This window comes from Ammospiza nelsoni, chromosome 17 (assembly GCF_027579445.1).
Source record: "Ammospiza nelsoni isolate bAmmNel1 chromosome 17, bAmmNel1.pri, whole genome shotgun sequence".
NCBI lineage: Eukaryota > Metazoa > Chordata > Aves > Passeriformes > Passerellidae > Ammospiza > Ammospiza nelsoni.
The window spans coordinates 8,725,147-8,752,661 of NC_080649.1; the positions used below are offsets into that span (position 1 = coordinate 8,725,147).

General features: G+C 42.6%; 1 protein-coding gene across 3 annotated transcripts in view; it reads left to right on the top strand.

The window, feature by feature from the left end:
- The first annotated feature begins 5,361 nt into the window (after positions 1-5,361).
- MYH11 (myosin heavy chain 11) overlaps positions 5,362-27,515 on the top strand; it is a 54,304-nt gene continuing 32,150 nt past the window's right edge. For all 3 annotated transcript variants that reach the window (XM_059484175.1, XM_059484172.1, XM_059484173.1), the window contains exons 1-4: positions 5,362-5,425; positions 11,222-11,580; positions 16,515-16,671; positions 23,259-23,286. In XM_059484175.1, coding sequence (XP_059340158.1) covers positions 11,239-11,580; positions 16,515-16,671; positions 23,259-23,286 — 527 coding nt within the window. In that variant the 5' untranslated portion in view covers positions 5,362-5,425; positions 11,222-11,238. The remainder of the gene's footprint in view (positions 5,426-11,221; positions 11,581-16,514; positions 16,672-23,258; positions 23,287-27,515) is intronic.

The following is a 27,515-nucleotide window of genomic DNA, read 5'->3' on the forward strand; positions in this document are numbered from 1 at the left end:
TATTTTGAGAGTGTTCAAACTAAACATTTTAATCATTCTTTTTAAAAAGAAGCTGTAACTTTCAGATAAGTAAGGGAAAAGAAATTCTAATAGAAGAATTGAAGTGATTTAGAGGGATAGTTGTTTTTAATTCTCCAGAAATGGGGACTATATTTATCTTCATTCCAGCAAACAAACAAGGGTAAGTTTTTTCCATCTGGAGTTGCTATAAATTGTGCAGTGTAACACTGGGTATATGGGAGGCGAAGGAACTTCTGGGGTTTTTTCCCAAACAACATGAAACTCTAAGTTGGGCAAAGCTAAAAATAAAGTTGATAGTAGATAACTGATTCCCAGAACTCTTTTTTAGCTGAGATATTTACATGTTTTGAAATGGTAATTTATTTTAAAAGCCAAACTTGCAGGGATACCTAAAAAATAACATCTATTTTTTTCTCTTCTCATTTTACCAAAATGCCTAAATTTTAAATACATCCAGTGGTACTGAGAGGAGTTTTGTATAAATAAATCTCTAGAGTCAGGTCCTTAGAAACCTTTGTTGTTAGATAAATGGTAGTGGGGAGGGGGGAAGAGAGGAGGAGAACCTGCAGTTTGTGAAGGACCCCAAGTTGTGAATTTCACACTGTGAAATTTTGCCTTTATCTTGATTTGAGCCAGTTAGCATTGCAGGGCTACTTTTTATTTCTCCCAGCAGCCCGTACTCTGATGTGGGATTGCAGAGGCTGCAGTTCCATCTGAAGCCTCAGCAGTGAGCTCATCTCCTCCGTGTGACTGGCAGTGCTGGCAGCTCCTCCTTGGCTGATGTGTGTGTCTCAGGAGTGCTGCCAGGAGGGGAGGACGTGTGTTTGCAAATAAACCTCAATCAAATCCGTCTGTAAGTCCCCTGCAGCAGTGGCAGTGACCACTGGATCAGACAAGGCAATGTCTGTGTGCTCTGTGCTCACACCTCTGTCACCTTCAGCTGCTGGGCTGAAGAGCCATCCCTGAATTTTTCATTTGATTTTCTGGAAGTTCAGTGCTAGACCGTGTTTTCCATGAAACAGTGGATCAAATCGTTATGTGTATTTGGATTCTGAATTGTCTTTTCAAGGGCGAAGAAAGGCTCTGAAAACACAAAAGCTCAATCCTTCTCTGCTGTGCAAATGTTTCGGTGTAAGCAAAGCCACTGCTACTGCTTTCTGTCTTCCCACCATAGATCATTCAGATGCTGCCCAGGTGCCATGGAGGTCCCTGGGAAATTAATTTTTGGTGATAGAAATTTTAAAAAATTGCCTAGGCTGAAGAAGACAAAAGGATGTTTGGTACCTGCCCTTTCCCAGGCACACAGCTCAGCAGGCTCCTCTCTCTCCACAGTCAGGAAAGCAGAGGCTGCTACAAAGGCATCCTTCACTGAGCTTTGAGGTAAAGATGTATGTCTGAAATCAGAGATAAAATGCATTTGAAACAAAGGGAATCCTTGGACTGTTTTCTCTGGGGATTCACCCATTGTACAGACACTGTTGGACACTAGGTGAATTTGGTCTGTTTGCTCTGGGTGTAACTTGAATTTCATCTAATTCTCCAATACCCTCACAGCCCATATCTGGGGGTTAGAAACAATCTCTTGTTTCAAAGTATAATCATTGTACAAGCAAACTAAAGGCAAATTAAAACATATTTCCAGTGATGTTTATTTACAAGAAAGCTTTGAAATATGTCTATGAAAGTATACTGGTCTAATAATATTATTAATCATCTAGCACTTATCTTGTCAGTACATGAAATATGAGAGTATCTTTCAAGATGCTGACATACAGCAAATCCTCTAAATGTCACACTGCCTGCCTTGTTACTGGGTGAAGAGGAATTGCAAATCTTTCCCACATGAATGCACTTAGCATTCCTTAAACTTTTAAGGTGAGATCAATATTTAGATCAAAATATTTCGCAGGCCTAGAGTCACAGGTTCAGGTTTTAGAAGAAATTGCCACCTAGGTGAGCATACACAAAAATTATTTTGTTAACTTCAGAAGTTGCATAATTGCAGCCTGGGATGTCTTGTATTAACTGCCCTTATTCTTTCTGCTGACAACAGAAAATTTAAAAAAAATACAAGCATAAAGAAGTCTTTTAAAGTTTAGGGTCTTTAAACAGCAAAATGCATTTGTGAGTTTTGTTGGAGATTGAACATTAACCAAGAGCATTATGGAGGAAATGCCATTAAAAGAGGCTGTTTGTTGTCTCAGCACATTATCACAAGTGAAGGTGACAAGGAGCCAGTGAAGTCTGGTGTGGATATCAGATCTGGAAAGCATTTTGGAAGAACTTAACCTACAAGTTTTAAAAATAAAAAATTCTTCAAGACCAAATTTTTGCTCTCCCCTCAAAGGAGAGCAAATTGTGTCTCTTGACTGCAGGGCAGCCGTACTGTTTGAGAGGTTTTAGTTTCTGTCCTGCACAGAGGAGATTTTTTGAAGCTTTATCAGCTTCCCCTGAGGAGTCAGTTACATTTTCCTTCCTGAGCACCCCCATGTCAGGCTCCCAATCTCGGTGTCACTGGATCAGTTTTCCGGAGGACTGATTAGCCCTGGGTAATCACCTTTAGGAAAAGAAACCCCAAAAGCTTTGTTCACTCTTGCAAACACACCCTTTCAGCAGCAGCTGATTCTGACCTGCTCTGTGCACCTCACACACTTCACCTGACACCTGCAGCAGCGAGAAGCACAAACACCAAGCAGTTGGTGAGTGCTTTCCCTCATCAGGCTGTTCTCAAGATTGATTGTCCTGGCTTGGACACAGACTGTCCCTCCTGCTGCAAGGGCACAGCTTGACACAGGGGATAATCCACAAGTACAATTTCCTGTTCTAATTACATTTGTCATCTTGGAGAAACATGGTTGGTAAAACTTGAGTAAAAACATTTTTAAACAAAACAAAAATTGCTTACCTGATGCTTTATTTAACAAACTAACATCACTATCTGTGCTTTTCTTTTTTCCCCTCTCTTGTGTTCAGGTTACATCATGGTAAGGCAGCTGAAAGTTCACTTCTTTCCTTCTTGGGTCCTCTTTTCTTTTCCCCAAGTACAATATTTACAGTGCAAATTCAGTAAGGAGATGTTTAAGGGTAGGCTTCTTAATGCTTTATTTCTTTCTAGAAAAGTAATTAAAACAAATAAATAAACAAATCAAGGGGGTTTAAACAAAGCTTATTTTCTTGTAACAAACTAATCATCCTCTGGAAATCCACAGTTTTCATTTAGAGGCAAGTTTGGTTTAAAGCAAACACCACAACTTTCAGGAACCCCCAGGCAGGCTGTCAGATTAGTATATTCTTACATTAACTTTTAAGTGAAGGGTGGAAGCCATGCTTATACTCATCAATTCCTACCCCACATGGCTTGGGAGTGAAACTCTTTCAGTCCCAGCAGTAAGCAGTAATATTTTTTTGGACTTTCCAGCTCCGTTTAATGTCACATCATATATCACCCTCCAGCAGTGCTGCTGTTAAACTCCCTCCTCGGGCAGCAAGCCTGCGTGTGCAGGGGTTTGCAGAGCAGCCAGAATAATTTCCACTCCTTTTTAAGCTACTATTATAATGTGTCTGCTTTTGTCAAACAGCTGCATGTGTTTAAAAGGAACTTCTTAGAATAACTTTGATGAATGTTAAAATGATCATACTTTTCAGAGGATTCCCTTGCATTTCATTGTGTTTCTAATTAAAAGCTAAGTTTGCAATCAAGAAACTGCAGGGGAAAAAAGTAAGATGGGGGAACTACCCTGCCCTGTGAGGAACATTCATTTGGCTAACAAGGACAAGTTTCTTGGATTTATGTGGTGGTGATAATTTCCCTGGCTTTGCTCCAACAAAGTCACACATGCAGAGGTCTGATATGGCGCTGCTGGGTCCTGGAAGGCTCTGCCTGGCTCCGTGGCAGCCCCACACCTCTGCAGACACCAACCCTTCCTCTGGCAGGACAGTCTGTGACCTCTGGGACTGTGTCACTGCCCTGGCAAATCTGGTCTTCTCCAGCTGAGGCCCAAACTTGACCCTGCATCTGATATTTCTGAAATGTTGCAGAGCAGAAACCCCAGGGCTCTTTCCCTCTCTCCTCTTTGCCCAGATTTTTTCACCACTTGCCAGAACTAGAAGGGGCTACAGGTCTATCCCACCTGCAAGTTTCTGACCCAGTGACAGCAGAGGGTTTCAGCCCAGCCTCCCCTCATAGGTATTTTTTAAGATGATGAGACCAATATGAGCCCCATCCATCTTCCCCAGGAGGGTTTATTTTCCAAAGAAGACAGAGCTGTTGATGTTAAGAGAAATAATTTCACTCAGGCCTGTGCTCTGATCCTTTGGGTATACACCATATTTAGTCTGTTGCTGAGAGGGGGTTGTTTCGGTATTTTGTATTTGGCACGTCCATGGGAATTCCTAGAGGATCCTAGCTTTCCCTTTTTGGGATATCTCCATCCACAGGTCCTACTGCACAAGGCTGTTGGCTACTAGGGGAGGAAGGAGGGGGGACAGCTGGGACTGCAGGTTTGGGGGGTGTGAGGAAGGTTTGATGAGGACCAGAGCAGTCCCTAACCCCTGCAGCTCTGGCTCCCAGCGGCCTGTCCTGCTCTCGCTGCCAGCACACGGTGCTGCTCCCTGTTCTGTGTGTGCCCCCCCAGCTCTCCACCACTTCTCTTCTACATTTACGGGCACAGGGAGGTATTTCTAGGTATTTCTTAAATATGAACAAGTATTTACAATTCTTTCTCAAGAACTGAGCTGCACACTGGAAAGAAACTTTGGCAAATCTGCTGGGAAGGTGGCAAACAACCCTCTTGTTTCCCGGGGCAAAGGAGGCTTAAACCAGCCCCAGGCTCCAAATGTCACATAAACACAGAGAGACCCAGAGCCACAGTCCTGCTGTGTTAGGAATAGCCCTCTTTGCCCAAGCAACCCCTGAACTCAGAGACTTAGCTCCAACAAAATGCACTGACAGTGGGTAGGAACATCCTGTGCCACACAGGCCATGACCTGTCCTTTGCCCTTCTAGGCATAGGGCCATGAGGGGCAGGGATACTGCCAAGGCAGGAAGGAGTTAAAGGTCCATCTGCTTTGTCAAACAGCAGGGAAAAGGGTGAAACCCTGAACTTGTGATTTAGGGGCACCCCTTTCATACGTCTTTTTGAAAGCCAGAACCAGCTTTCTTCCCTAAAAAGTAGCTTGGGGCAGGGGCCACAGCCCAGGGTTAGGCCCCGAGCTCCTTGGCTCAGGCTGTGCTTTTCAAGCCAGGTACCAAAAGGATTTTCCAGCAGGACGTGGTTTCCAGGGCCCCTCCCCACTGACAAGATTCTCCTCCTCTATATAGGGAGGCTGCAAAGGCAGCAAGGACTGGGCTGTCCCGGCTGGTGGCTGTGTCTGCAACTCACTCTGCTCCCCCCATTGGACACCTGTGAGTACCAGGGGGGCCAGGTCCTTGCTGGGGACAGGGCTGGGGGCTCACACACTTTGGGGGGGGGACTCTGCCAAGTTAACTCTTACTCTGCTCTGCAAACACATCCAGAGCCCTAACCTGGGCATGGGAACAGACCTCTCAGATGTGCTCGGGCAATTCGTCCTGGGTTGTGTTACTGCTTGGGTTCTGCTTAAAATGCATAGGGACTGTGCATGCTGACAGTGGGCACAGGTGTTCTAGCCTGCCTCAGGTCACTGCTGGCACTGCCATTGCTGGGTCCAGCCTGAAAGACACCAGAAAGGCTGCAGAGAAGGAGCCCACAAGGTGCAGAGCAGCGCAGGTGGTCCTGGCAGCTGCTGCAGGGAACCATCACTCGGGCATTTGGGAATGAAAAACCTGAGCTGCTGAGGTTCCTAAACTCTCAGTCCTAATAAAGCACTGCTGAAAGAAATTGCAACCAAATAAAATAATCAGTTCATCAGTAACTTATTCTTTAAAGAGGAAAAATGCTTAAAAATTAGAATCACTTTTACATAAATGCCCCAGCAGTACATATGTATGTTTTTAATATGCTGGGAACAAATTTGAAGCAAAACTAATCTGACAATTTACTGAATTACAGTAATTTCAAAGGTGACATGCCTTTTTTTAAAATGGAAAATAAAGCAACAAACTTATGAAAATCTCCCGTTAGTAAATTAAAGCGACAGTAGATGGCAGTGCAGAAAGCAGCTTCAGCGCCATCCCACAGGTTCACGGGCTTCTTTCACCTATGTGTGTGTGTGTGTCTGTGTCTGTGTGCATGCACACCTATAAAAATGCTGGTATTTATGTGAAAGGCATATATGTTTGCATAATTAAGAAGCATGATGAGATATTTTCAATATAAGAGAAATCAGAAGGCTTGTCACTATCTCATACATTCATATCAGTAAAACCTTTTCTAAACTACACTTGTTGAAAGACAAGCCCACCTTGTCCTTCACTCCCAGCCTTGCCCTGGCAGGCAGTTTGCAGCAGGACTGTGTGGATAGACTGACTGGCTCAACTCCCCAAGTCCCCCTTCCCTCCAGCCTCTCAGGCAGGGCTGAGTTGATGAAGCCCCCGAGAGCAAAGCTCTGATTAAATTGTCACTTCAGTTCAGTGCCCAATTCTGCCCTGGCCGTGTTCACTTGGATGTAAACAATGAATTTTATTATCTCATTTGCAATTGACACACTAGTCCCTAAAAGGTATTTGTTTTGAATTTGTTATCGTTACATTTTTGTGGAACAGAGAGTATTGAGCAGAACATCTCCTTAAAAGGCAGCATGGGGATGTATGCAGAGATCCCAATGCTCTGGAAATCACAGAGACTTATTAGTTGCAAATCTGATGGCTTTTAAGTATGTTAATGTCAGGAGAAGGCAATAGCTAGAGACAGCTTTCCAGCGTGTGCAAAATCCAGTTAAAATTATGGATTATTTGTGAATTACAATCAACATACAGAATTTTATTTAGTTAATAGAATGACATTACAAGAATTTGAAGTAGCTGTTATTTTCCAGATAAAGGGAATCTAGCTCTTTTTTCCCCTTCTTTTCTGATTTTTACAGTTTATAACACTGGCAATAACTAGGGCAAATTTCTTTTGAAAATTAGAAAATTAATCAAGTGTTTAGTCAGAGTTATGTAGTAAATCACATTAAAAAGGTGAGATGACTTTATTATAAAATAAGGTACTCACAGAAAATACGTTGAAGTATATGGAGAATGCATTACCAAAAAAAGGTGAAAGGCCAGGAGGGATTGATAGCAGTGCTCATGATAAAGCTGTCAGTGCTGGGCAATTCCAGTTCCTAAATGAAGGTCACAAGGTTAGGATTCACCCCTAGATTATCTTTTGGTTATCTTTTTTTCCAAGCAGTGCTCAGTTGGATGATTCAGTTAAGCACTGGAAAGGTAAAAGATAAGGAAACTGGAAAGATCATAGGCAAGAATTACTGTAGCCCAAGAAATGCAGTTTGAGTCAAGAGCAGGTTACTGATACACTCTTCCATCAGAAACTACTCCTGAGAGCAGGACTTGGTTTTTTTAAATAATAGGTTCTATGTTCCTGTGTTGCAATAATTATTCCCTGTGCAGATGTGATAAGGCTTTATAGTGACATGCACATCCTGCAGAGGAATGGAGAAGTGCCCTTTATCTTTTCCTTAGGGGAAAAGCAGCCCCTCCAAGCTCTGACTCAGGAGGCAATTCTGCTTGGCCAATAACCTTTTAATTAAAGTGAACTTCCTGGGAATATTTATATTTCATTCTTGAAATAATATACTCAGGACAAACTAGTTATAGAGACAGCGTTCAGCTTCTGTCATTAACGTGGAAAGAGAAAGGACAGTGAAGGTCAGGCAGATATCTCCATAGTGGGACAGCAGACAGAGGAATACCTGTGGAAGCATCCATGTGTGTTTGTGTTTTCAACAAGTACAACAAATGGATCAGGTTAGGTGTAATTTGGCACAATTCTAAGGCAAGAAACTTCACAGCAGTGGTATTTTTGTGATTGCTTTTCCTCCTCCCACTCTCAGGATAACTCATCTCTGGGTATAAAGTGTACACTCTTGTACATGATTTGGGCTAAATGGATGAGAACCTCCGACCAACTCTTGCACATGGATTGGGGTCTGCATTTCTCTCAGCCAGCCCTGTGGGTGAAACCCAGGAACTGGCTAAAGGGTCAATTGTGCCTTCCCAGGGAATGTTCTCAGCAGGCTGCAAGGATTCTCTCCCCTTAGCCCATTCTCCCAGTATCAGTCAGTGCAGTCTTGATCAGAGATGGACCAGAAGATATAGTGCCAATTATTAATCACCTTCAGCATCTCATTAGCAGCTCATTAGTCCTCACCAGGACAAATTAATTGAGTTTGTGGAGCTTATATTCTACCCCTTTCATTCAGATGGAAGACTTTCCTTTATAATGAAAATTAATAGTGCACATTAATAAAAAAATTCAATTATTAATAGCCATTAATCCACACTTCATAACTGCATATCCTTTTTTACTACAGTGATAGTCAGAAGCTGCTAAAACTTTATCCTTAGATTCCAGAGGTTCAGTCACAAAAAGCTCTTTTCACATAAATCCATGTTTTCTCCTCATTGTGTTTCAGAGTAGTTCTGGGATCCAGTTCTATTCACTAGTTATTGTAGGGGATCTATTCTTGCCATAATCAAACTAGTCCTAGTGTTTGGATCTAGGGAATAAGAATCTGTATTTCCAAGTTCTGCAGTTCTTTCCACCTTATATACCTTCCAAATGGATCTTGCTTTGAAAAAGATTGAATTAAAAACTTTGCACCTGTACATACAGGAAGAAGTAGGAGAACATAGTCAAATACAGACAGACCAGCTCTGAGTTTCATGTTAGAATCTGTGGAAGATGTTTTTGACTTAGCCTGTAACAAAGAAAGGAACTTTTCCTTGGTCCTTGGGCAGCAGAACAGACAAACCTCTGGGATGTCCCACTGTGACATGCTTTGTAACAGGCCAGTAGTTTTAGCTATGGCTGGGTTTTTGAGGTGGATGGTCAGGATGATTTGACAGTTTGATTTCCATCATCATTTTCTGTGAGCAGCAGGGTGTCTGTGAATAGCAGGGTTTCACCCCATGAAGCTCAGCTCTGCAGTTCAGTCTCACTTTTGGTGTTTCTGAGAGCAGTACCTAATTCCTATTGATATAAAAGTGCTGTCACCTGGCATTTAGCCTCAGGCAGCACTATCCAACCTTTCTGCTGCTTCAGCATGGCCATGCAGCTCTCTTCTGGCCATGGGATGGGCTGAAACCCCTGTCTCCACTGCTGCAGCAGTTCCTGCCGTGCTGCTGGGGCAGTGGGGTGGAGAACATGCCTTGCCTGCTGCCACAGCAGTGGGAGAGGCCAGGGCAGCCCCTGCTGCTCCCTGAGCCCTGTGAGCTGCAGCTCTGGGATGGGCAGAGCTTCCATGGCTCCCCTGTGAGCAGCTTCCCCCCGCAGCCGCCAGCTGGAGGGCTCAGCAGGAGAGAATACCATCTCCATTATTGGAACTGTGCAGCTCTACCAGCCCTCTTGGCAGCCAGAGAGCATTTTCTGCCTTAATCCACACAGAGGTCAAATAGTTTCCTCTTGCTGTCTTCCAAGAATCTCCTGGGAGCGAGCAGAGGGACACATCCTACAGATGCTCCCTCACAGAGCCTCGACCACAGGGAGCACTGCTCAGGGGCCAGTGGCAGAGAGCAGGTCTCCCTAACACATTGACTGCACCTTCATGGATTATCTGGACAAATTTTCCTCTTTGGGATTTCCAGGCAAGGTTCTAGAGCAAGCACCTTTTTTTTTTTTTTTTTCTTTTTTTTTTAAGACAACTGTTGTTGCAGGACTTTAAAGAGCTGGGGCGTCTAATTTCCGCTGGATTTCAGTGGGATATCACCTAACCTTCTTAGGCACCTCTAAAAATCCTGGTTTTGTTTTTAAGCTTTATGTCACCTTCCACATGATACATGTTTCCTTCTCAGACCCCTCATACAGTGTGGCCTTGTAAAAAAACTTTAATCTGTGGGAAGGCTTCAGGGACAAATATTTGGAAAGCAAGCTCTGGTACTCCCAGAGCACAGTGTGTCCATTTGGCTACATACCACAGAGCTTGGTCCTTACAAATATTGTCCTGCTTATGGGTTGACTGCTGACATCTTTAGCAGTCAGTTCTCCAAGCTCCCTCCAGATTCATGTTTTTTTGAATGCTGTAAATATTAAACTCATTCTCAATAAGGAAATGAAACAGCCTCTGTCTCCTAGAGATGTTTTTCTTGGGCACACACTATTTGTAGCTCCTCCCTAGCTCTCCTCTCTGCTCCACTGCACAGCAGGTTTCCCAACCAGCACACTCTTTTTGCCCTGGAGCAAACCACAAATCCTCTGTGTACTCCTTGCTGCATTTAGACCTGTGTTCCCAAGGGATAGAGCAGAGCACATGCAAAGCTCCAGCACTATCAGCACATCCAAATTTTAGTGGCAGAGCAGGAGAGCAGCTCCCTGGTGTCTCAGCACCATGCAAAGCAGCCTAAAGTCCCCACTGGCTCTCACCTATGGGCAGATACATCCAGCTGCTTTTTCCCTGTGCAACTGCATGGCATAGCTGCATCATCCTTCCAGTCAGAGTTCAGAGTATCTTTTAGCTGCGGCAATTCCAGGCTTGTTTCATTTCTTCTCTCTCTCATGTGATAGACATTTACCCTTCAGAAATGACCAGCTCCTACTTTCTGACCCACGGGGAGGGGCTACCTCTAAATTACTTCTTTTTCACCAGCAGTATTGACAACAACATGATTTTTCTGCTTTTTCTGTTGACCTTGTCTTAATCATAGTCTTCTCCAAATTAAACATTATTAAGTGATTGGAAATAGTCCTTTGCAAGAAAGGTTCATTTCTGTCCTTGCTGGAACACAGCCTGGGAATCATCCTTCTACTGCTTATTTCATTATTGCACTGATATTTCAGTATGCGCCCAACCGCATTTGGGTGATTGGAAATTTTGTGTTTGTCTGAATTCAATTAACTTTGTGATGGGCAAGAGCTGAGGCTGCAGGAAGGAGTTCAGCTGGTGGCCCTGGTGCAGTTCTGACTGTCTCACTGCACAGGGACTAAGTATCCACGTGGAAATGTGAGATATGACACATTTGGACCTACTGCATGGCAGATTTGACAAATGTGTTTTGTCTGGAGCACCTCCACATTTGCCTTCCTTTATCCCTTTAAAGTAGAATATTTTGCTTCCTCAACAGGTGTCTGCTGAGTCAAAATGGCTCAAAAACCTCTCAGCGATGATGAGAAATTCCTCTTTGTGGACAAAAACTTCATCAACAACCCACTTGCCCAGGCTGACTGGTCAGCAAAGAAACTGGTTTGGATTCCATCAGAGAAACATGGATTTGAAGCAGCGAGTATCAAGGAAGAGAAAGGGGATGAGGTGGTGGTTGAACTGGCAGAAAATGGAAAGAAAGTGACACTGAGCAAGGATGACGTCCAGAAGATGAACCCTCCAAAGTTCTCCAAAGTGGAGGACATGGCAGAGCTGACTTGCCTCAATGAAGCTTCAGTGCTGCACAATCTAAGGGAGAGATACTTCTCAGGTCTAATTTATGTGAGTAGACCCAAACCCACACAGAGCATTTCCCATTGCATGTGACCACACCCCATGGACAGCGAGGTGGATCCCAGCCCCTGTCTGGGATAAAGGCCTTGTGTAACACTGCCTTGCAAGTACTAACCCCCAGCAATGGCATCCTAACCCAAAAATGTTCCAAATTCACTCTATTCCCTGTGATTCTCCTGCTTCTTTGATAATTGCTTCATTACTTAACTAAATTAAAACATATGAAGGTTTCTTCCACAAAATTTACAGATTCCGAAAGAATATTGTTGGCTTGGAAGGTACTCTCTGATAGGGGAACAAAATCTGAGTCCTACTGTTTGGGGGAAAAAATTTGAGAGGGACTTTTAAATTAATCCAATGCAAACCTAAACAATTTTCCAGCAGCTTGCAAAAAGAGCATACAGAAAAGGTAAATCATGCAGTTTTACTCAGGCAAAACTCAGCCAAAACTGAAACGTAGCTGAAGAGTTCTGGTTTGTTGATGCTGGAGTTAAACCTTATGTGTGGATAAAGGGACAAACCCACTGGAATTCAGGCAAGAGTACTTGCATGTACCAGTGTGTCACTGAAGCAAAGTCAGGCATCCAGTAAACCTTATTGTCCCTCATGTTGATCAAGTTACAGATCAGACAAGCTGGATAAATTATAATTTGTCTATGTTCATGTGACTTATGAGAAATTATTTTATTCTGTCTTTCAATCTTCACAAGTACATTAACACAACAATATTTTGATATTGATAACCCTGTAATCTATCCACATCAACAGTTAGCAAACAGCACAGTAAGAAAGCCTAAAACTTTTCCAAGGAATTTAGCTGTTATCTTTGATTTTACATGAAGGATCCCTCTGCTGTGCTGCAGAAGTTATCTACAGTTACAATCCATGAAATATTTTACTTGCATGACAGACCACTGATGAGTGAAAGAAAGTACAGAGCTTAAGGAGAAACAGTAGTCAAGGTCTTGTTATGAGAAATACTGAATTAGAAAGTAGGAAATTAAGCAAAAAGTAAGATAGTTATATGAACTATAACAAAGAAACTGCTTACTTGTTATGTGCAACTTCAAAGAGCTAAGCTCAAGATCTTTCCTTCAGGAATGTACTAAAATGCACATTATCAAGTTCCTGAGAGAAGCTAGAGTACCTATCTTTTCATTATTTGAATTTATTGGATTTTAGGTTTGCAGGTGAACATGTGGATCCACGTGCTATAATAGCAGAACATGCAGCCTTAATGATTAAAATAGACTTTTTCTTAAAGTGTTCTGCATTGTAACAAGAATTTAAATAATTAGTAGAAGGTTAGTGGGATAAAATGGGGGATTGGGTATTTGTTGTTGTTCTCAGCAACACTCTGCATAGCTGTTCCAGGGTTTCCATTATGTTTACTTTATGGAATTTTCATTTTCTACAGAAAGGGGAAATTAATTTCCAAGAGTGGATAATGCAATTAGAAATCAAAGAGTTCTTTATGGAGGCAAAAATTGAAGCACATCTGAAATTAAGGTTTCTTTCTCAAGAGACTAAATTTTAAGATGGTAAAGTTTCAAAGACAATAATTTGACTTGTAGTGCAACAAGTTATTTGTATTTTCAGTATGCAAAACCTGCTTGAAACTGCCAAGCTTTACACAGTGCTGCCCTACTAGATGCTGCCATAACTTTTTAAAAACAGAGGGGGCCTCTAAAGAGAATCTGAGTCTCTCCCACTTGCAAGACTAACTGTAAACAACTATCTCCTGACTTTGCCATGTGTTGCCTAATTTGCATCTCTTGGAGTCCCACATATTCAAAGAAAACATGACCTCAGCATTTTTCTCTCCAGAGCATCAGTGATGCAAATGGGGATTCCCAAATCTAAAGAAAAATAATAAATCCAGCTGGAAAAAAAATCATCTCCCCCTTGCATTTACATTAAATAATATTAAATAAAAGGATTCAGTGCAGAAATTCACAGGGTGAAGAAAAACACCCTGGCCTTTTGCTTCATCATAGATAATTAAGATAGAAGGGCAAGAAGAAACCTGAGCCACTAACTCATGTTTCACATTGCTCAGAACAAAAAGAATCTGCTTTATCCACATACAAATTACACCAAAAATTATTATATAAGCATGAAGAACACATCAATGCAAGTTCAGTGGATTTGAGAGTAGAATCAAATTCCTTGTATTCATAGGCACTACTTGTTCAGTTTTCACTTAACAGTGAGAAATGCTGTCTTTAGTGCCCAGAGCTAAATATGCATGTTGGAACTGAGGTGGACTCTTCTGCCCAAACCTAGATATTCACAATGCAGATGTGTATTTGTGCCAATCTCTTGTAAATACCCAGCAGCAGCAATCTGAGGGACACCCAAGCTCAGCACTCCCATGGAAGTATCCCTAAGATATTTCAGATTATGTTCTTCCTCCAGACCCTCTGTGGAGAGGTTCAGCCCCTCTATAGACAGGCTGTGCCCCAGGGAGAAGGATTTAAGGCATGGAAGCTTCAGTGCCCCACTTTCCATCATACACTTGGCCATGTCAAAATATCATCTATATTAATCCAGCTCCCCCAAATCCTTGCAAAGCATACACCTGGAGCTACAATCAGCCAATATAAGAGGCCTTCATTAAATTTCCTGAGGTGAAGAGGGCTTCATTCAATGAAGAGGGCTTCATTAAATCTGCTGAGGAGATCACAGTCCAGTTAGAAATGAGGATTCTTGAACTGCATCAGCTCCAGCTTTTGCTCTGCCTTAACACTCTGCTTCTTGTGCCTCAAAATTAGCTCTTTAAAGCTGTGTTACTGTGTGCCTGGGTGTGCAAACAGCCCTGCATGTGGCAAGGCAGGAAATGCCTCAAAATCTCAGGGAAGGGAGGCCTAAATAATTTCCTTAATTTCCTCTCCTAATTTTTTACTTGGGTGGGGACAATTAGTTAAGTGTGTACAGTAAATCTATTTTTACTACTAAAAAATGCCTTGCTGTCCTTTCCCTAAGGGCCTTGGAGGCCATTCTAGGATAAAACTGTCACTTTTCAGGTGTGTTACTCTGGCAACACTAAAACTCATTTTGACATGAGCAGCACGTGTTCATTCTGACATCCCAATGAAAATCCAGCTGAGCCATTCCCCACCGAGGGGCTCAGCCTGGGGATTCTGAGACCCGGCAGGGATTTGAGCTGGGTTTTCCTGGGCTGGGCTGGCGATGCTGAGACCCAGAGGGGATTTGAGACAGGTTTTCCTGGGCTGGGCTGGCGATGCTGAGACCCTGAGCTGGGTTTTCCTAGGCCAGCCTGGCGATGCTGAGACCCGACAGGGATTTGAGCTGGGTTTCCCTGGGCCAGCCTGGCGATGCTGAGATCCAGAGGGAAGGATTTGAGCTGGGTTTTCCTGGACCAGCCTGGGGGTGCTGACACCCTGAGTTGGGTTTTCCTAGGCCAGCCTGGGGATGCTGAGATCCAGAGGGGGAGATTTGAGCTGGGTTTTCCTAGGCCAGCCTGGGGATGCTGAGATCCAGAGGGGGAGATTTGAGCTGAGTTTCCCTGGGCCAGGCTGGGCATGCTGAGATCCAGAGGGGGGATTTGAGCCAGGTTTTCCTGGGCCAGGCTCCCACAGGCCCAGGCTGTGCTGTCACTCCCCACAGCCCCCGGAGCAGCCAGACTGTGCCGTGCCAGGCTCAGTTCCTGGGTGCTGATACCATATAAAGTGCTGGCTGTGCCGGGCCGTGCCGGGCTGTGCCCTATTATGGTCAGGACAGGGAAATCCCTGCGCCCGGGGAGCAGCGACAGCTCCGGCCATGATGGGACACAGCCCCGGGCTCAGCGTGGCACCCCCAGGGCTCTGCTTCACACACACAGCAACAAAATCAAATTAATAACAATAAATATTTTTTAAAAAACAAACAAAAAAACCCCACTTCTGCATATATCAGGAACAGCACAGTTCCATTATTTCTTTTTTTTCCATAGGCCAGTTAAAGTATTGCAATACTCCTGCCTAATGTGAGATGCTCTCTCCTAATATGAGAATTGGGTGTTTGTTGGTTTGGTTTTTTTTGTTTTATTTTCTTATTTTGTGGGTTTAAATTTTATTAAGTTAAATACCCTTAGAAATTTCTTTTAGCAACTGTTTGTGAAATATGGCTCTTCATCTGGTATCGTATGGTATTGCTTCTGGTCCAGGTCAAGAGCTGGAATATTACGAAATAAAGAAAAATTTAAAATATATAAATAAAAACCCAAGACAGAACGGATGAACACCTATCAGCTGGCAGCCACTATTCTTGTTTATGTATTTATTTTTATATTAATACCTCCATTAAATTCTAAACAAACCACATTTTTCCTGAAGTTTTCTGCAGAAATAGTCATGCAGTGAAGGCATGATTAGTCTCTCAAGATATCTATTTGGAACTTGAGCAATTTTATTTAAGGACTCTCATCAGTCATCAGTGTTACGTGGTGTTCACGGAGGCTTTTTCTAAAAAAACCCTTTAATCTTCTTACCTAGGATTTCAGTTTACAAAATTTGATGCCTACCTGAGCAGTTATTTATATAATATTCTGATAAGAAAATGCACATATAAATATTAATTATTACAGTTATCACCATACCCTTCCGTGTGATAAGGGCATGGATTATGTACTGAAAATAACTGAAGTTAAGGAGCTCTAACATCAGGTCATGGTGTTTGTACAGATTGCAGAATTCACCTGCTTCCAGCAGCTCACTTTGTAGCAATAATGATTTGTGCACTTAGAAACCACCCATGCACATACATTCAGAAAACCTGCTTCCTTTGTTACCCTGGGCAGAACACAAAGGAGCACTGCTGCTGAAATCCCATTAATTCCTTGCAGCCCCTGCCTGTGTTTCCCAGCCTGGACATGGCACATGGTGATGTTAAGCCCAGCTTTTATTTGAATTCCCTTGCAGACTTACTCGGGTCTCTTCTGCGTTGTGATCAACCCCTACAAGCAGCTGCCCATCTACTCAGAGAAGATCATTGACATGTACAAGGGCAAGAAGAGGCACGAGATGCCCCCTCACATCTACGCCATTGCTGACAATGCCTACAGGAGCATGCTGCAAGGTAGGACAGCCCTGCCACCCTGCCTGGGTGCCACAAACACCTGGCAGCTCCACGTGGGCTCCTGCCATCAGCCAGCCAGGAGAGAGCTCTCACACAGAGCAGAGCTGCCTTTCTAGAAGTTTCAGAGGAATTCTTTGGCAGGAGCAGCAGTCCACAAACGCTGTGACTCAAAAAGGAAAAACAATCCTTTCACCCATCTGTGTGGAGGCATGTGGGAAGGTTTCAAAGTCAAGCAAATAGTTTTGGCAAATACGGGCATGGAAAATGCTCCCTCTCCACTAGTGGAGACTATTCCAAAGTTAGCTGTGAGCGCTGCTGGATCTGTCAGCATTGCTGCAAAGCAAATTCAAACAGGGTTTTGGGGCTCCTTTCCCTACAGCCCGATGTCTTGAACCCTGAGTTGAGATGTGCTGTTTCCCAACAGGGATGGCAATGGGCAGTGGGAAAGCAGTCGGGCCCCAAAGGGTGCAAACAAATCCCCAAAATTAGAGCTCTCCTCCTGCAGTCACTTCTGACAGACTGAGGGGATTTCATCCTAAGGAAAAACTTTCATTCAGGGATCAAAAAGCTAAAGTGATGGATAAAGGAGGCTGTAACACCTCCAGAATATAGGGTATGACCAGGTGCCATCTCACATCGACCTTGGGTGCTACAGGAAACCAGGAGCTCTACAAAATACTTTTAAATTTATATGTCCTCATAAGGACCCTGACCCTACAGAAATTCTGGCTGACAACTATGCCTCAGCAAGATTCACAGGCTTGGCCCTAAAGTTTAGGGCTTCCCAGGATTAGGACTTTTTCCCTTCCTATGGCTTGTATGACATTTCTTTCTTGGAGCTACTTCAATCTTTTTATTTAAGTGGATCCCAGAAAGCAGACCTACAGTGCAGCAGAGGAGGACCAATAAAGCAACAAAAATATCCTGAAAACAGACCTTCCTACACACTATGTGATATAATCATAGCTATAAAAAACTTACTTGGCAGAAGGTCATCCCACTAAGCCACAGTCACATATCTGCACTCCAGCTTCCCTCCTGAGCCCCGTGCTCTGCTTCCAGGGCTCCTGAAGCCATTCCTCCCTCTGATCCTTTATTTAAGCAGCAAACCTTGAGGGGAGATCTGGAAGAAGCTCCTGGCTCCTGCAGACCATCAGTTGTGCAGGGTCCTTTACTTGTCTCTAGAAATGAGGTGGGGGAAAAAATAGAAAAGGAATATAAGCTATCTGTAAGAAAGGGGGAAAAACTGACTGCAGCCTATGCTGAAACAGAATTGTCTTGTCCTGACAATCCATGAGTTTCCTGCCTAAGGTGAAACTAATTAAGCACAGATGAGCCTGACCCAAGCAGCACAGGGATGTCACCCAGACTGTCTCCTGTCCCTCCCAGCATGTTCTCCTGAGCAGTGGGAAGCCACTGGATCTGGTTTGCCCTCACTGTGGCCATTAACTGCACTTAGAACAGCATGGGTTCAGGTGTACCTCCCAGGATGGCTGGAGGGAGGACACAGCAAGAGTGCAGGTTTTTATCAATTCACTTCTTTTGGTGCTCAGAATGATTTCCTGGCCCTACAAGCTTTTGGGAAGTTACTCCTCATTATTCATGTGCCCCCACTGCAATTCTTCCTGGCAGCAGAGAGGAGGGGGAGAGCAAGTGCAAAGGAACAAGGAGGGAGTAGGTGATGAGCTGAACCTTTAAGAGGATGCTCTTTCACTGCTTCCCACCCCAACCACGCACAGCTGGCACGGCAGCCAGCAGTGGAACCAGCAGAGCTCCCAGCACAAGCCCAGGACACCCACGTTTCACTTGCACATGTCATCTTGGAGTCTCTCCATCTCTGAACAGGGCCCCAGTTGCTTTTAAAGCTGTGCTTTTGTTTGTAAAAACCTACTCGTGTTTTGTGCATGAAACTAAACCAACCCTCAAAATAACTCTGGTTATTCAGCCAAAATTCTGTTCACGTTGGGGTGCTGAAAGTGGGCGTCAGCACGGTTCTGAGTGAGCCCTGCTACACATATAGGCACAGAGAGCTTCAGGGGGTTGTGAGCATATTTTCTAATGGAATATAAACAAAAGTTCTTACCCATAAACATGAATCAGAGCACTAAAAGTTTTCCCTGTGAAAAGTCAGTACTGCTCCTTATCTGGAAACTTGCATAGTTTCTGCTTGCCAAAGTAAAATATGTCGTAGATTCATGAGACTGAGGAATTATATTCTGGTATTTCATGACCAGGGCCACTTGGCCCAGAGCAATCAGCTTGTTCAGATGTCTCAGGGATCCTTTATCTCTTGGTGAGCCAAGCCTCTATGTCTGCAGATCCCTGGTCCTACTGCAGGTTCATCAGCTGGGAATCACAGCCCTCTGCATTCTCACCCTCCCCTGTGTTGGCACAAACATCCAGCAGAAAACATGAGCTGTGCACACTGCATTCCTCCTCTGCTTCAGAGACTTACTTGGTTAATGTATTCATTAGGGATGATGTTTAACTCCCATCAAAGCTCTTCTGATAAAAACACTTAGCCACAGCTATCAGCAATCAGATAATCAGACTTTCTTCCAAATATGCAGAAAAGCTAACATCTCACAGGTCACAGGAATTATCAAAGATGTTGGCCGGGCAAAGATAAAATTTCCACTTGTTTCAAGTGGTTCTGAGCACCTAAAACCCTTTTGCAAATCACAGTCATGCTGTCTCATGCTCAGCCAGGAGTGCTGGGTGTCTTGTTGAATCTGCTGATTTCCATGTCACTAATGCAGTTTGATCAGTGCCCAGGCACAGCCATGGATGCTCATTTCCAGCCAAAATGAGAATAAACTGTAATTTTCTTTAATCTCAAAGGCTGAGAATTCTACAAGAGCATTTGTGTGTGTGTCCCCAGGAGTTGCCACACTGAACTGGGCTCTCCTGGCTGAGTTTACAGACTAGCTATGGATGATTACTGCTACACTTGGAGACTGCAATCACAAAACATTTCCCCCTGCTCCTGCACCCTCTGCTCTCTCTGTGTTTGGGATGAAGTAGCTCCATACAGAGGGCTTGATCCCCATCCCAACTCTTGCACTGCCAGCAGGATCCTTTCTGCAGCCATGATGCAAAACTGCTCCAGGTGAAAGCCACCCCTGGGTTTGGCTGTGCTGAAGTGAGTCCCCCCTCCTGGGGCACAGTGAGGTCTGTGAGTGCTGGTCACAGCAGCAAGGAAGAGGCCGTTCCAGGGAAGAGGAGCTGCAGCTGGATGGCCCTTCCTGCAGCATTGCCAGCCTCCAGTGATGGTGAAGCTGAGACACTGCTCTGTAAGGAGGAGCAATTCTGCTGCCTTCTGTCATCTTCCCTGCAGAAACAAAAAATAAGTGGTAGACAATACAAATGTGAAAAGTCATGTTATGCAGAAGTAGTAACAAAGTTTTTGTGTAGGTGGTTAGGCCTTCATTAAGTTTTCTGGCAGTAAATCATCATGGAGAAGATATATTACAGCTTTCTGCAGATTCAAGGAGATTATTTTCTGTGGAGCCACTTTTATGCAAGCTTGAGTTAAAAATGGAAAAACAAACAACCTGGTAGTTACTCAGAGGTATGGGAGGGAAACACAGTTCCCAAGGTCTTAGAAAAGGAGGCTGCTGTGAGAAGCCATCTGTTTACTGTGTCCTCAGCAGGACTGTGCAGAAATGTCCCCTTTAGGCAGTGCAGTTATTAACAAATGTAAAGAAGCAGTAAGTGAGTGGGGGAATGTGGTTTCAGTATTTTTTTCCTTTTATGGTAAAGCTGCCAACTTGCTGCTTCATTGTGATAAACCATCTGATTTTGTTTGTGATTAAGCAGAGCTAACTGGTCTATCAAGAACAGAGGGGCAGGAAATCTTACAGGCAAACTGGAGGTGTTTGGTGAAAAAGTAAGCAGATTCCAGAAAGAAAAAAAAACAACTCTGCTGCATGTTTAGGAAAGCTGGTGAGATTTATAATGTAAGTGTAGGTCTCTATTAAAAATGGAGGAGAAAATTAAAAATAAATGTTTCAATTTCTAATATAGACATATAGGAGGTAGATGATACTCTTCCAGGTAGGGTCAAATTTTCTTAAAAGGCATTAACCAAAAAGATATTAGAATATAGAAGACCTATTCTGTTGCTTTTTAAGCCCCAGGAATTATATTTAAGGAGTTTTATTTTTACAGCTCTTTCTCTTCTGATAGATAGACCACATAAAGTTGCAGACTCACAAATAGGTCACAGTCTTTTCTATACAGAATGAAACATTCCAGAACAGAAATAGGATGAATTGAATGGGATAGCCTTTGAAAGTAAATGAGGCCAGTATCTGCAGCTCAGGCCATAACAGAATAGGACTGGACTGGACATCCTTAGAGGTGCAGTTAGAACTGATGCAGGAGACAGAAGAACATCTGGAATTTCCCCTCTGTGAGTGTGCACAGCACAGTTTGCCAGCACGGCGTTTCTCCCATGATTAACCTATCCCTGAGGACATTTGGTGCCACTTCTGACCTTCCTCATCCTTCCTCTGCTTTACACATCCCCAGGCTGCCCCTGCACACAAACCCCTGTGTGGGCCAGTCTGTGAGACACCTTTGGGAGCCTTCCCCTTCTGAGGAGCAAAAGAAGGGCAGCGATGGGCAGCAAAGAGTAGTGAGAAAATACTTGGCTTGGAGACCAGCTTTTTCTGATGTTCCCTGAGCTCAGAAATTCCACTGGCAACTCAGTATCAAGAGTCACTTTTATTTTCTTTATGATATTTATGGGTTAGTGATGCAATATCAATATATGCTCATGGTTTCTATTTACCCAACAATGTATTTTTAGCAGAAGTTCTTCCATGCTTTCACTTTTTTAACTTAAAAGAAAGCCTAGCTGATACCCTGCAGTGAAAAACAAACATGGCTCACAGCTCCTCTCCTCCCAAATGTTTATGTGGAAGAGTCCTGCAGTGCTGATTGCTGACAAATACCTCCAATAAAAATGAGCAATGAGTCATTTTGTACCAATTTACCAAACAAAGCAGTTAAGTGGCACCATTTGTTGTGTGGTGATCAATAAAGCAGTTAATGTTATAGCTATTGAGGAACTGGAAGTATAACAGTTGTTTAATATCAATCCAGGCCATTGCAGAATCCTCTAATGCTTTTCCTAGACTGGCTGTGGGCCAGGCAGCAATTACAACTTGAGAGCTTAATCAATTGGTTTAAATAGGTTTAAACAATCTCATGGTATTTATGATATTCAGGGTCAGCAATAAGGGTGAGCAACCAGACAGGTATTCCTGCAAGTGACCCCACACACTGAGCAAAAGGAGCTCATGTCTGAACCTCTCAGCAAAGATTGGTGCTGGCTCTGCTTTGGATAAATAATGCCAGACCATACAGAAGCACTGGATTCTGCCTCATTATCTGCCTCAAGTCTCAGATGTGTAAACTGAGCACACTTTTCAAAAATGTATTTGACCTGCCTGGGAATTATTTTCCTAAGTCAGAATAATTATTTTTACAGTCTGTAAAGGCAAACTGAGAGTCTCAGTCAAAGAAGGGCAAATTTCAGGGCTGGGGCTGATTGCTCAAGGCCTTGTTTAAGTCTGCTTCCAAGTATTTCCAGGGCTGGAAACACCACACCTCTCTGGGAAACTTGCCCTGGTGTTTGACAAGTGAAGGAAACAGTTGTGCTTTAGAATGGATTTCAGCAAACATGCTCATCATGCCTTTTGGCAGAAAAATCTGTGTAAAAGTTCTGAAGGTAGAGAGAAACTCCAACTCCAAATGAATAAGCAGGGAGGATTGCTCCAAGAACAGGTCATGGAGATGGGCTGCAATCCTCACCCTTCCTGCAGCGTTACAGAACTCTGGACACTGGTGTGCTGAAACCTCTCACATGCCTCACCTAGCAGAAATGGAAATTTTGCTCCTCCTTTTTATAAATCTTGATCCAAAATGTGTTTGATGGTCTGTTCATACTAAAAAAACATGAAGAATACTTACATATTGTTGACATGCTCTTGTATAATCTAAAGCATCTTGTTTTGTCTTATTCTTTGGAAAATCTCCCAAAGAAATTACTTGTTCTCTTGATAAAAATTGTCTCTCAGTCTGAAATGAAAAACAGGCTAAATTATTCAGGTATTTGAACTGCTTTGCTTTCAAAAGTCAAAGCTTTGCATGACCAGCTTAAAACATTTTAGTTGTTGATGCCTTATCTGTCCAGACTTTGTTTCAAGTGGGCTGCTGGCCATAGTTCATAAGCATAGTAAAAACTTGAGTTTCAGGTTTGAAATTTTGTTATAATCTTCTTACAGAGAGCCTGATCTTTTTGCTGTCCTCATTACAGTTCATCTCTAATGGAATTTACAAAAAATATTTTTGACCTCTTAACCTTTTGTTCATTTTTTGTACAAAATATTTCCATTAGAGATGGTTATTTAAATTCAAGGGCAAATTAAATAAGATGTGAACCCAGTACTTTTTACTAATCATGGTTGGCCAGATTTTAGAAGGTCTAGGCTGTTCAATGTAAATCCTTATAAACATAAGTGCTTCTGTCAGAAAAGCCATTCTCCTTAATTAATGGATTCTTTTTTCTTTATTCACAGATAGAGAAGACCAGTCTATCCTGTGCACGTAAGCAAACTCATCTATTTTTGTACATCTCAATGTCACAATATCTTTATTCAAAATTGATTCAAATTCTGATGGAATGGACACATTCTCCTCACCTTCAGTAAGCTTGAACTCCAGTCCCAAACCTACTTCATTAGATAGATCTGTTCATAAGATAAAGAACAGGTATCAGTGTCACAGGAAATCTTTTATGCATAAAATTATTTCTTTAAATTGACTTTCTGAACTTGGAGATTTAACAGTTTACAGTGAACTACTAGGGAGTGTGGTTAGTGCTCCACAAAATCCCACTGGTTTTTCATTCCTGACTGTTTTGAAAAATCACTCAAAATGTTGAACTGGACAAGGATGTCCTGCTTGACCCTCAGTTTTAATTCTCTTTCCATCCTTCTGTTGCTTATTAGTTGATTTTATTTGCTTGAATGTCATCAAGAATGCTTTTGACAAAATTTTGTCTTTATTAAATTTGGCATTTTCCAGTTTTCCTGATAAAAGATTAGATTTGATTCTATGTAAATGCTAACACATTGGCAGAGCCGGCATGTGTATTATTTATAGCAGGTTCATGCAATGATGCTGTAATGTGTCAGGTTTAGGTTATCTGAGAAAATGTGGCTACTGGCTGAATATATATTTACCCTCAAAAAAGCACTGTAACTGATCACCAGCCATAACATTACTTTTGACAGCTACTGCTGACTGGAAAAAAATTATCACCAAATAAAAATTGTACCCTGTGTCTGGTATCACAAGGGCTACCATAGCTCTAACCTCTGTTCCAACAAGACTTCAGTATTTGTAAGTATACCAATCAAAAATCTGCCCCCAAATGCATTAATACTCAAAGAAATATAAAATTCCTGCAATGATCAAGTAAAAATTGACCATCACATTCTTCCCAGGATGAAACATGTCATGGTTATTAAGACTAATTTACAATATGCATTTCCATCTTCTATTTTTATACTTTAGTTTATTTTTCCACTAGTAAATCTTCTTTTAACTTTGGAAAATTGGTACTTTCAAGAAAGGGACTTTCTTTTGCAAATCTATGTCTTTTTGTTAATGAAAATTCATTAAAGGATCCACTTCTTGCAGCTACCATTTATTGAAATTACCTGACCATCTTGCTGGAAATCTGAATTGTTTCACACTAGTAATACGTAAAATAGAGAAAATAAAATGTTTTTCCATCCAGTAATATTTAAAATAGAGAGAACAAAATGCCTTTCACATTTTGAAAACAGCACAGGAAGTGGTTCCCCAAGATGGTTGGAGTAATTACTGTGTGTTGGATGTGCATCATAACCCATAGCTTAAAACTGTCCTAACATGTCTTCTAAAGCATAAAGACTGGCCAAGCTAAAGCCAATGTACACAACTTTAACCACTACTGGTTTAACATTCTTGTTTGCCTTGTTTGTGCAGAAAGAAGAAAGTTCACTTGGCTTGCAGCTTGGCAGCTGTCAAGTGGAAGCAATTTGCAGTATTTTATAGAATTGTTAGAAATTATAAGAAATTGTCTTCTGGCCTAAAATATGTAAAAATAACTGAAGACTTTATAGCATTGATCTGACAGGATTTTTTTCTTGAAATAGCTACAGGCTTGAACTTTCCAAGGCCTGGTACCTAAATTGTAAAAGAATAGCTGTAAGGATTCATATGGAACCCCTGAAATGCTCCTGGGACACAGGCAGGGGAGCAGATCTGAGAACTGAGCCTGATTCTGTGTTTCTGACTATAAATACACCCATTCTCAGGACTTTACCCTCATTAAATCTATCCTCATGTGGTTAAGTACTGTTTGCATTCTTTTATAGTCCCTACATTTGTGTGATTAACCATGGTATGTTTAAAATCTCCATCTGTCTTCAATGCTCATGGGTTCCAGTGTTTCCTCAGAATTCCCTGTCTTTCCAGATTTCATTATTTTCTCTGCATTTCATTAATAACCACACTCATACTGCCTTTGGCCTCCTCTCCTCTGTGCGCACACATCCATTTGCTGTTAGCTCTTTCCCATGGGTAGCATCACTGAACATCCTCTGGTGTCATTCCCTGCCTGTTGCTCTCTGGCCCTTTACAGTCAGCCTCAAAATCCCACAAATCTTATCATGCACATTTACAGCACAAAAAACTTTATACCATGTGTTTACTAATATATCTGTGGTTGCATTGTCGTACCATAATGCAACGTAGCATAACATATATAATACATACACAATACGTAATATTGCACTAGAGGTATGAATCTTACTCTTTTATGTGTCTGAAACTTAGGACAAGTAAGACTTTTCCACTGTTGTGTCTTGGTCTCTACTGTTCTGAGCAGCCTTCACTGCTCTGCCTGGCTGTAGGGATTTCCTGAATTCCTGCCTGTGCTTAGGCCTCCCCACTGTGCCCTCTCTCCTGTTTCACCTCTGAGCTGGCCACAGAATAGTCTGTACTCACTCTTAGTCCATACTGACCAGAACACAGATGTTGCTGAAGGAAAAGTCCCAAGAAATCTGTCCAGGTACTCAGAGACCTGAGCAAGCTCAGTGCATCAGCAATGACTTGACCTAGGCCATGGCCAGTGACCAGACTTGTGACTTTTCAAGCTTCTTCCATGATAGTAGAGGCACAAACCCTCAAACGAGACTTCTGGCCTCTTGTTTGATTTCTAAAGACACAAGTGGATTCTCCTGGAGTTTTCAAAATGTTTTTTACTAAAAATTAACCATGAGAGTTTCAACAATTTCCTCATAAACCTGTCTGATCTTGGGGTTATCATATTTTAGCCATTTTCTGGAAAGAGAAGGTAGAGTATTTTCTGGAAAGCAAATGTGGCTTAGAGGACTGTACACAACTTTCAGTTTTTTAAAAAAGCTACCTTAAATGAAAGAGAAAATCTGATGAAAGTTCTGTGTGTTTGGGGTATTATGAAACCCATGGAAACAAGTACTTGTGAAACACCTGTACCTATAATCAAGTACTTTTTCATTACCTTTCTGGTTTTTAAAACATGCATGCAGTTTGAATAGTCTCTATAAAAACAGGAAAGGAGCAGGGTCATATTTCCACTTAATTTGATATGGGAAGAGACAAAACATTGAGTGGGGCAGTGCCCTGCCCTTTTCCCCTTCTTCCCCTCTCTCTCTCTGGACAAACCCTCCAGAGCCTCACCAAGCCATGGGACTCCAGCCCATTTCCTTCCCTGACGCGCAAAAATCGCCCAGAACATCTCCAAACTGCAAAGCCCCATTAGTCAAGAGACTCCTCCACAAGAGAGCTGAACTCCTCTTTCCCAGCTCAGTAAATCTCCAAGGCTGGAGCTGGCAGTGGCTGCTGCTTGGCCCCTGTCCCACACAGATATCTGTGGAGCTCCAGCCCCAGGCAGAGCTGCTGACCCTGCTCTGAGTCCTTGGGGAATTGTTTTGTAAGTAAACCCATAGGATCAGTGGGCTGGCTTCTGACACAAGTCTCCAGTGGGGTACAGCTGGTCTGGGACAAAGCTTTTCATGATGTTTGCACATCTCATACTGCAGGACAAAGGCTGCCAAGCCCTAATGTGATTTAGAGCACCTCGTTGAGTGCCCTGTGCACAGGGACTTCCCACAATGCCAGCACATTGGGATTAAGGGATGTGTGAACGGGCAATTCTTGTGGTTCATTGCTTACTGAACAAACGCTGAAAATAAATTCTGCTGTTGCTTTGCAGATGTTTCCAAAAGAGGAATTAAGCTAAGTCTCATATCATAATACTAACATGGAAAGCTTTCAAATTTTCAACAACAACAACAAAAGAAAATACACTTTTAAAACTCATTTTTCTCAGTTGTTCTCAAATGTACAAGAGTCCTAGTTACATTGCAGGCTCAACCCCAACAAGGGGGCCAACCTGCTAGTGTCACCTTGTTCTTCTTTGGAAACCTATTCTAGCTGGGATAATTTTCCTTTAGGCGAAGGTAATGGAGTCATGGAGGATTTTGTAGCTCAAGAGGTACAAAAAACTCTGTTATAGCTGAGCACTGTATATGTGAGTTTATGTGCTTCAAATCCCTTGCTGAGGTCCTAAAACAATGACTGGCAAGCAACAAGGGAAGGATAAGTTGAAGTTATACCCCACATTGTGAGAGTGGTATTTTTAAGAGAGCAAGCCTGTTAGTCTAGTGGAGCCCTTTAATCTGGGAAAGCCAAAGAGTTTCTTAGGAGGAAAACTTGCATAGGAAGCAGCTGAAGTACTACTG